The sequence below is a fragment of the Toxorhynchites rutilus genome, chromosome 2 (genome assembly GCF_029784135.1).
Source record: "Toxorhynchites rutilus septentrionalis strain SRP chromosome 2, ASM2978413v1, whole genome shotgun sequence".
Taxonomy (NCBI): Eukaryota; Metazoa; Arthropoda; class Insecta; order Diptera; family Culicidae; genus Toxorhynchites; species Toxorhynchites rutilus.
Window position 1 is genome coordinate 322,692,286 of NC_073745.1, and position 10,612 is coordinate 322,702,897.

A 10,612-nucleotide genomic window follows, 5' to 3' on the forward strand; every position below is an offset into this window, starting at 1 on the left:
ATAATTGTGATAGACTCGTGGAAATATTTCCTATCAATTGAGGCAAACATGTTTCCGATCTGCTAAGAAATGTTCGAGTTATAAGCATTCGGTTAGCACACAAATCGGTAGAACCAATGTATAAAAAAAGGAAGTTCTTCTAGTTTTCATGAATTTAAACCGTTTAGAGATCAGCGGATTGTAATGTATAGCATATCAAACAAATCTTAGAGAATTTCCGATTCGATTGGTATGCAAATCATGAGAATTCTTTCACAGTGAAAATAGTTATTAAAGTTAAATTTATTTCACAAAAACGTGACCTGTTTTCTGATTTGGCACCCTTCCTGAAAGGCGTAGTTCTACGTCAATAAATCATAAATAACTTTATGCTAATCAATCTAACTTACCGTATTCGCTCTCGAGAAACGCGGTGTTTATTTCTTCAAAATTGTTGTTTCCATCCAGATCCATGTTTTTGTCTCGCAACGAACGGCACTATAAGCAGAATAGTTTTCCTATGCTACAAAAATAAACAACAACAAACCAAATCGATCGTTTTGACAAAGTGAAAGCTAATTTCGAGTTCGAGCTTACTCCGAGTTAAGCATATCTTTATTCATATCAATATGAGCAGGTTTTCGTGTGGGCAGTCATCGTGAGCAGACGCATGTTTGAATTTATTTCGATTATTCCGCTACTTAAGGCGATCATGTGATGAAAAAGTTGAATATTTCGGCAGAATTTTGTGAAGTGAAAATCTTGTGAAGGATTTGATTATTCCACTTAGTTTTGTAAATTTGTATCAAGAGGATTGCGAGCAGGCATCGAGTGAAGACGTTTGCTTTAGTTGCTCTGTGCTTCGTTTGAAATAAAAGTGAACAATATACGCGTTGTTGGTCGCTATTTTGGTGTAATTTGCACTAAATATCTGTTCATCGAGTGTCTGTTCTTGTGAAAAAATTGTCCGAGAAACACGTAATATATCAAGTTAGTCGTTTAAATTCATATTGTTTCCGCTGGAGCGAGTGCATTTTTTAGTTTCGGCATGTTCAATTATATACACGCGTCCGTTTTTCACTTTCGTGTTGTGACATGATTCCCAATCGCGATTAAAAATGTGAAATGGAGTTCAGTTTTGGCCAATTGGTTCAATTAATGAAATTTCCTTTGTTTTTCGGCCGATAACGTTGAAAGTCAACGAAGTATTCGTTTTTTTGTCGCGAGTGATGTACCGGCCTGGGGCCGCATGTATTTTATCTTGTTCGGACATGCTGTCTGGCCTTGGATTATGTTTTAGTGCGTGTGTTCTGTCCCAACAAATGTAATACGCATGCGGATGCCTGAAATCGGTCTATATGGCGTAGTGAAATTATCACCGAGTGAAAATACCGCCAAAATGATATCAATGTGAACTGCCGGCAGAATTCAGCTAAGTTACCAGATTTGAATTGCTCTGAGATCTCCACAAAATTAATTTAATTTCTTTTTGTTGTGTGTTTTAATATATATTTTTGTTTACATATTTTGGGGAATTACAGATCAATTTGCTGTGTGACTATTTGTTTAGTTTGATATACGAAACATTAGTTTTGATGGTATTGTTCGTGTTCCCTTCATGTAGGCGGGGGTGGTAATGGATTTCAGGAGAGTATAATGACTTTTCAGTAGTAGTTTTGGATGAGATTTGCCTTTTGGGTATCGGATGTGTGTTTTATGTGGTAGAGTAACGGGTTTTAGTAGGACATTCTTGAGCCGGTGTTGGGTCTGACAGTGATTTTATGCTGTAGTGGTGAGTTTTTGTGGAAATGTCAAAGATTTGTGGAGGAATGGTTGGGTTGGGGGCTACGTATTTTGAGAGGTCGAATGACACAAGTAAGAGTTTTTATTTATAGTTTCAAGAATTCTTATTTTCATCCGGGCCTTCCAATGTGACAGAGTAATTTGCCTCACGAACACGACGTCGCAGCCAGAGTGTTATTGCTGTGAATTCAAGGAAGAGGTGTGTGTTTATGTTTATACTTTGTATCTCCCCCATAGGTTTTCATGTGTGCGTGGTTTGATGTTCAGGGATGCCAGGTGTTTTTTAAATTTTTACTTGTGTTCAACAAAACTTTGGGAAGTCTGTAAATGTTTTCACATGTTTAAGAATGTCTTCACTGTAAGTTTTCAGAGTGAAGTACGTCGCAATATAGTTTCTTATAATTTGGTGGTGGTTGCGTGGTGAGGTAATATAATGTCTAACATTTCTGTATTTTTTTTATATTGTTTGTTTTCTTTCGTATTTTCATGTTTGTTTGTATACAAAAGTTTCGGGAATCCTTGTTGGTTTTAGAGGAGTTTTCACGGTTACCTTTTAAGGTTTCCAAAAGATAACTCTCCGTCGTCGCGCTCAAAATTGCATACAGAGTACGCACAATGAATAACGGAATAAATAGCAGGTCCGATTGATGGTAGAGTTCTTTCGGTTGCCTTATCAGGTTTTTCCCAAAAATGACGCTCCGCCGTCGCAGTTGTAGTTCGATGAAGAATACGCGCGATGAATAACGTTCATCTAGGGTGCTCTAGGTTACCTTCTCAGGTTTCCCAAAGATAACTCCGCCGTCAGGATTAGATTTCAATAAAAAGCACGTGTCATGAATAAAAGAATATATAGACGGCCCAATTAGTTTTACATTTTTTTTTTCAGTTGCGTTTATATAATCACATCACTTACCACAGTGAATCCTGATTCTTACCTCTTCCCACTAACAACTAACCCTTCCATGGTAATCTCTAGGGAACTTCTTCTGGCCTTCGGGCGGCGATTATCATACTAACATTCCTTCCCTTCCCCTGGTGGCTGTAAGGACGTGGCCGGCGTCGTTATTGACCATTTAAAGCTCGAATCACCGAAAATTGCACAACGAGAATGATTTGCTAGTCCCAAGCGTCATTCTGTGTGTTCTTTGTGCTATTTGGTTGGTTCAGGTCAATCACGGAGAGCAACTACGAATTGTACAGTCTACCCAAGCTCAAGCTCAAGCTCTTTATTCATATCAATATGAGCAAACACACAAACAGTTTACTTTGCTCAGAGTAGCAACCTTGTTAGTAAAACCTAATTTCTATTCATATGGCCTATTATGAATTTTCAGGCACTTTTCAAATAAAAATCATTAATGAAAATTAACTTCTTCGTTTCAAACTGGTATTCAATGTGAGTGGAAAACTTTGTTTTCTTCATGTGATATAATAATCTCATACAAAAATTTCAGCTGAAGATAATTTGATATTATAATGATAAGTTTAGTGGGAAACTAATCTCGTATCCAGATGTCGACACCATACCGTTGTCTTCGCGAATACGTTTCATTCCGTTTTCACCGTGAAGTGTATTCGTCTTCTTCTTCTTCTTATATGGCACTAACGTTCCTAGAGGAACTCCGCCGTCTCAACGTAGTATTACTTGCGTCATTTTCATTAGTACTTAGTTGAGATTTCTATGCCAAATAACACGCCTTGAATGCATTCTGAGTGGCAAGCTCTAGAATACGCGTGACCACAGTGCAAGTCAGAGGAAATTTCTTTGAAGAAAAATTTCCCCGACCAGAACGGGAATCGAACCCGAACCCCCGGCATGTTAGGTTTGACGCTAACCACTCGGCCACGGGAGCACTATAAGTGTATTCGTAGTGCATTCGAAAATCAGGCTACTATTCGCGACATAGAAGGTATGCTGTCGCCATCTAGCGGATATTATGAATGTATGAGGAAAAAGTAAACAAACCGTGTGTTTGTACTGTACATTGAACGCTATTTTTTCTCGAATTATTTTATAGTTTATAAAGAAACGAACACATAGTGATAGAGTGAAGCTTAGTAAAGCAGTTTTTCTTCAGGAACCGTTTATTTATTGTGTTGACATACGATACAGACTCGAATAAGAGTACCTTCATTGAGACTAGCATGCTCAAATGCAGTTGTAAATTTTCACACATTGAATGAAAATTAATTTGAAATGTTGTTTGCATGGTCAGGTTACATAGTCCGGATCCGTGTACAATCATCACTAGAAGAACTCGTAAATCTTTTCACCAGAACCTTTGAAAAGTGGACCTCATAAGTTGAACGAATTGCCTTTACAATAAGGAAATTGCTTTTGTTAGTAATAATGAAAAAGATGATCATAACGCTGAATCTAACTGTCGCTCGATTTGTATAGTCGTTCCAGATTATAAATTAAGATATTGGCCCAGAATAGTGTAACATTTTATAGAAAACAGATGAAATCTGTTACCTCGAATAGCTTTAACGGCTCAGGATGGAGATTGAGCCATTGATCAACAACCGTACCTGAAATCTTCATATCAACGCGTTGCATTTCATTCCACCAGGTATTTGAAATTACCCTCGACGACCAAACAACTTCCTTCGGCAGTGAAATTAAAAATATCTCCCAGGCCCACAAATACATTGCATGTTGCGTTTCTCCCAATAATGGCTCCTGAAAAAACGCGAAAAAAAATCATTACTAGACATTGTTTTCGGTCACGATTTTTTTATTACTTGTACAAAACTCGTTACACTTTTACTTAGAATATTCATTTGATACGGACAATTTGATTTTAATTGATAATGTTGTTCCTTAAACTTTCATTTTTCCCGCCGCAGAGAAAGTGTCATTTTCTACAGCAATAAAAAGATGTTTCTTATGTTGCTACTGTATATATTTCAACCTAATTAGCTCTGTAGAACATTATTCTTCCATTCAACGCTTACCATTATCAAAATCAATTCACTACAGTTGTGAAACTACTTGTTAAAATCCACCACTTTTTGCTTTGCGTTTTGTTTATCTTTGCTTCATATAAACTGGCTGTCAAACTCAGCTTCGATGTCCCGAATTGACCGAAAATATCGTCGAAAGAAGAAAGGCTTTTATCTCAGTGTCATTTGCTCCTTTATCTGTATCACACTAATTTATATTTGTTGTTTTTTAATGATAGAAAAACAAAAAAACGTGTTTTTTGACATGGGACTACGTCTAACCGGAGTGTATGGGGGGTAAAATGAAAACCTAAACGCAGAACATGCAGGAAAAAATGAAAGATTCTGAATGCTTATAACTCGAACATTTCTTACTGTATCGGAAAGATGTTTGCATCAATTGATTGGGAATATTTCTACGCATCTATCACAATTAATAAAATGTTATTTATCATTAGATAAACAATTGAATAACTGTAAAATATTAAGCGTTATCTAAACGCCCTAACTACCTCGTTTTTATTGGCCCGAATTACGGTTTCCCCAACACAACCATCATAACCAAGTAGCCTTGGGGAAATTGAAATTGCAAATTGATGCAAGTCGGGGGTATTTTTGTTCCGACTGAAATGTGTTTCCCTAACACAGACTTTAAATCCAAGGAGCGTGGAGAAATCGGCATTGCAAATACATGTAAGTCGGGAGTATTTTTGTTCCATCTGGAACGTGTTTCCCCAACACAGACTTCAAATCCATGGGGCGTGGGGAAATTGGCATTGCAAATTCATGCAGATCGGGGGCACTGTTCCGGCTGAATGTGTTTCCCTAACACAGACTTCTAATCCATGGAGCGTGGGGAAATCGACATTACAAATTCATGCAAGCCGGGGATTTTTTTGTTCCGACTGAAATATGTTTCCCCAACACAGACTTCAGAACTAAGGTGTCTGGGGGAATTGGCATTGCAAGTTCATGCAGGTCGGGGGTATTTTTGTTCCGACTAAAATGTGTTTGTCTAACACAGACTTCAGAACCAAGGTGTCTAGGGAAATCGGTTTTGCAAAAATAAATGCAAACTGCGAGTACTTTTGTACTCGGTTGGCTTTGTGCAGGCTAGAATATGTTTCCTGAACATCGTATAAGTTGAAGTTTTTGATTCATGCAAGCCCCCCAAAAGTGTTCTCCTAACACGGATTACCAAAACGGGTACAAACACAACGCTTTGACTCGGTTACTCAAGATTGCATTGAAGGATATGCGTTCATATCTTCTGCTCACTGAATTTCTGGCACTGAGTACCTGAAGCTCATCAAATCAAGCAAATTCGAGGTCGAGAAGTACGTACACTTGATTGATACAAACTTCAGAGGGAAATGTAAAATAAAATAATCGTTTGATAATTCTTCCATTCACATATTTTGTCCTAGGTATCATACCAAACGTAGAAGGACTGTCATTTAATTTATTTGTAACGGAGACCATAATCACAATGCATGAATCGACGAATTCGATTGAATTCGGAAATTGTTTCATTCAATAAAAAATTGAATCAATACAAACAAATGATTGCTAAGCTAAGCTAGTCCCACGTCAACTTTGCGGTTAAATCATAGATATAACCCACCCATTTTTTTTGTTAATGGAGAGTAGAAATTTTCGATTCATTCGTCTCCGCAAATCATATATTCAAAAAATGAAGTAGGCAAAAGTTCGAAAACTTTTCAATTGTACTATATCCAGCTAAAGTATCTCAACTTTGAAGCTTTGTGGTGGCGCTCATTTCGGGCTGAACTGAGCGGCACGAAATCAACAATCCCGTTGCAATGCGACAACAGAAGTGCTAGCTCTATAGTCGAAAAAGCGGTGGGATTCTCGACGTGAGTGGAAAATAACACACTTGTTCAACAACAATTATCCAGATATCCTGATAATCACTCTAGTGTAATCAAGCGTTGCAATCAGACGTATTTTTCAAATAAATTGTCAATTTTAAATCCAAATATAAAGCTGGAAGACCTAACGCTAGTGATTTCGCCCATGCCATTGATCGTATTCATAGGAGTTTTCTTTTGGTTGTGGTGCAGAATATGCAATCTAATCCCGCATTCAAACATTCTCTTCCCCCCTCCTCTCTCTCTCTCTCTCTCTCTCTCCCTCTCCCTCTCCCTCTCCCTCTCCCTCTCCCTCTCCCTCTCCCTCTCCCTCTCCCTCTCCCTCTCCCTCCCATCTCTCTCTCCCTCTCTCTCCCTCCCTCTTTCTCTCTCTCTCTCTCTCTCTCTCTATCTCTCTCCATTATCATCTCCATTATCACTACGTTTTAGATAGAACTATATGTCTTCGAATGATTTCCAACGCAACTCTTAAACATACATTACCATCATGATGTATTTGGAAAAGTTGTTGGGAATTTACCTACTTACTCTAATAAAGGCAATTACTTAAGATTTTTTTACAACATCTTTTCGCTAAAAATGATTGTTAACATACGAAAAAATTTGGTTTCAAACATTCATAAAAATTCGTCGTTCCCCAAAGTTCGTCAAAAATAGTTTATTTTTTAAATAAACCAGCTATAGCTGAAATAGCTATTTTTTTAAATTTTCCACTTGGCTTCTATTTTATATGAACAAATAAAGAAAATAAAAAATACATATATAAATTTAAAATAAAAATTATAATTGAATAAGACAATAAATTAGAAATGTTTTTTCAAATGATTCTAGAATGGCTGTTTGACCTGGTTTTCCAATTATTTGGTATGAGGTTCGATTATTAGACCCAAAACAATTTTTTTGGGACCCTCTATTTCATCAATATAACAGGTTAAGCTCACAACATAACGCTTCAAAGTTGGTGGACTTAGGGGGTTTCTCAAAAAAAGGGAAATCAACGGTATATTTGGCGGCTTTGAAGTGATTCAATTCAATTTTATATAATTTTAATGTTCATAATGCTCATACCAAGTAAGAATGGGATGTTTTAAGTTATGCATTAATGGAGGGAGGAGTAAGGGGAGTCAGATAAATATTATTTGTGTGATTCTTAATACATAAGGAGTACAAAAATACGTTATGGAGGGATGTCGAGGATATTTTGAAATACTTTTTGCGTTATGTAATATATGAGAAGTACGTTTTGCCACGGAGCTTTACCTGTCAATCAGCATAGTGTTCTTCGTGCACTTCAACAGTTCTTAATTGAAGGATTACTATGCCTTTCTGAAGCATCCAATCGTGCATTGTGTGACAGGGCAAGCACAACGATGCGCTTTTTGCTCCGGGACTTGCGAATAAATTTCCAACCCGAAAAAGACGGTAGACAGTGGCGAGATTCGAACCTTTCTCTTTCGTTTTTTTGTATGCCGTTCCGCTGATTCTTGCCCATTTTATGACTTCCGCGTTCTATTCTGCTGTCCACCGAACACCACACTTACGTTTCAGTGTCGTGTCCGGGTCGCAATCCGAATCAGATGACATTCCGATTAAATTGGGTTGCGCATGCTTCTTACGGCATCAGTAAACAATGAATAAAATAGTTCTGTGCGCAGTGCGCAGTCAGAATCGCAGTGGCGATATCATAACCATTGAGGTTTATCAGAGCTGTGATTAACCAAGGCAAAAGTCTCTGTTGATTACTAAGAACAAAAGTAAACAAGTGACACTGATAATAAAGCGATCGAATGACACTGATAAAAAAGCCCTACTTCTTTTGACGATCTTTCCGACCAATAGAAATTTAAGAAAATAATATCTCTCAAAAATTCACATACGCTATCATACTGAAATGTCTTCAAAATTAAGACATGTCTTCAAACCTGGCATCCCTGGTGAATTGGTCGAAACGGTGACGGAACGTAGACATTCTTTTCCGTAACGTTCTATGTGAATCGCACAATATGCGGTTCAAACTTGTATGCAGGCTTCGATGTTTGGTACAGCTCGAATATGCGCACAACAATCTTCGTTCCTCTCTTGGTTTAATCGTTTAGTGTAACACAAGTGATTACAAGTATCTGAATGATCCACTCATATTTGGTTATATATTCGTGAGAGGTTACTTGCATGATACATTGTGTATCATTCGATATTGATCGAAATCCAAACACTGGATGTCCCTTTACATTTGCATCGATGGCCTCCGGTTTGGCCTCATCAATGACATGCCACAGTCCCTCCCGAGTGAATAGCATTTCTATCCGAAAACGCCAAACATTCCAATCCGTATTGGAGTGTTTCGGGAACGAAAACTTTGCAGTGTTCGCCATTTTCCTCTGGCTTCGAAATCTTCTCCGCACGTGAGGAAATTCTCTTCCTACAGCGGAACCGCGCAAAAACAATCGAACTGTACAGTAAATCCAAAAAACTTTCAAACCGTTCCCTAGAGTTGCCAACGCCGTAGCATCGAAAATATCCAGTGATAAATAAATGCTCCGCTGTACAGTCCAACAGATGGCCACCTCCTTTGAAAATAGAACTCATTCCTACGTTTCCAATAACATTTTTCTTTTTGCATTCTCCCCCCAGGTCGCCATGGTGGAAGTGCAACTGGACGAGAACACCACCGTCCCACCGAGCATGCTGATCACATTCGCCGTATGTACCACTCTGCTGGTAGCGGTCCACATGCTTGCCCTCATGATTAGCACCTGCATCCTGCCGAACATCGAAACCGTGTGCAATCTGCACAGTATCTCACTCGTAAACGAATCACCCCACGAAAGACTCCACTGGTACATCGAGACGGCGTGGGCCTTTTCCACCGTGCTGGGGCTGATACTGTTTCTGCTGGAGATAGCCATACTCTGTTGGGTGAAGTTCTATGATCTGAACACAACGGCCGCCTGGTCGGCGTGTATCGTGCTCATCCCAGTGCTGATTATATTCGTTGTCTTCGCGTTACACTTCTACCGGTCGCTGGTGACGCACAAGTATGAAGTGAGTGCCTCGGGCATCCGAGAGCTGGAGATGCTTAAGGAACAGATGGAGCAGGATCAGTTGGATCTCCATCATCATCATGGTGGACCACCGTACCAATCGGTGCAGATCGTCTGATCGAGTGCGAGATCGAGTTCGCGTACACGGACGCCAACGTGTGTGAATCTGTGATTGTGATTGCTATTGGTCACACATTTGAACATTTTTTTGTTTTGTTGAATCTTGGAACCAGCTGTAATCTTTATTCCTTTTTATTATTACTCATTAACGTAATAGTTTTAAGTCCACACCATCCTCTCCCATTGAACAACACACCGTGAGCGAAGGAACCTTCCCCACTAATTGTGATTATGCGCTTAAGTGAAATGAACTAAAGACATACCTAGCAAGCTTTTACAATTACAAATAGTGTTCGTTTCCACTGAAGAAACTTACACCAACTGTTACTTCCTAGAGAAATCCCTTTCTGTTCTCTTAGGTGTCTACTGCGTCGTTCTCATCAACCAAATGAGCATGCACTATCCCCACTTTTGTTCGTAATCAGGTGAGTACGAATCGTTCAAAATCGTTTCACATCCCCGGGCCCGGATACGCCCGTTTCGGTATCTATTATATAATTAAACTTCTGGAGAGCTAGCTGTGACCCAGAAACAAAGGCTGAAAGTTATGGAGAATGAAATTATTCCGGCGAAGCGAAGCATCACGACCGGCATGGACGACGAGATGTATTTAACGCTGAATGGCAACGACTGACTGGGAACCAGCTACTTTACGTACCCCACCTAAGAGGTTAGTCCCGACGTGAAGTACATCTCTTACACCAAGTTTCCAAAGAAAATGCTTCTGTGACTAACATCGACGAAAAGGTAATGTAAAAGCCGCTCTTCGTCCGTTAGGAACGGTGAACTGGGAAATTTACAGCATAAAGTTGCTACCTTCATCCAAAAATA

General features: G+C 39.0%; 1 protein-coding gene across 7 annotated transcripts in view; it reads left to right on the forward strand.

Annotated features, from left to right (window-relative positions):
• Positions 1-10,096, forward strand: part of LOC129768247 (calcium release-activated calcium channel protein 1) — a 108,236-nt gene extending 98,140 nt beyond the window's left edge. For all 7 annotated transcript variants that reach the window (XM_055769752.1, XM_055769754.1, XM_055769753.1 and 4 more), the window contains one exon: positions 9,252-10,096. In XM_055769752.1, the coding sequence (XP_055625727.1) occupies positions 9,252-9,779 (528 nt within the window). In that variant the 3' untranslated portion in view covers positions 9,780-10,096. The remainder of the gene's footprint in view (positions 1-9,251) is intronic.
• Positions 10,097-10,612: the final 516 nt, after the last annotated feature.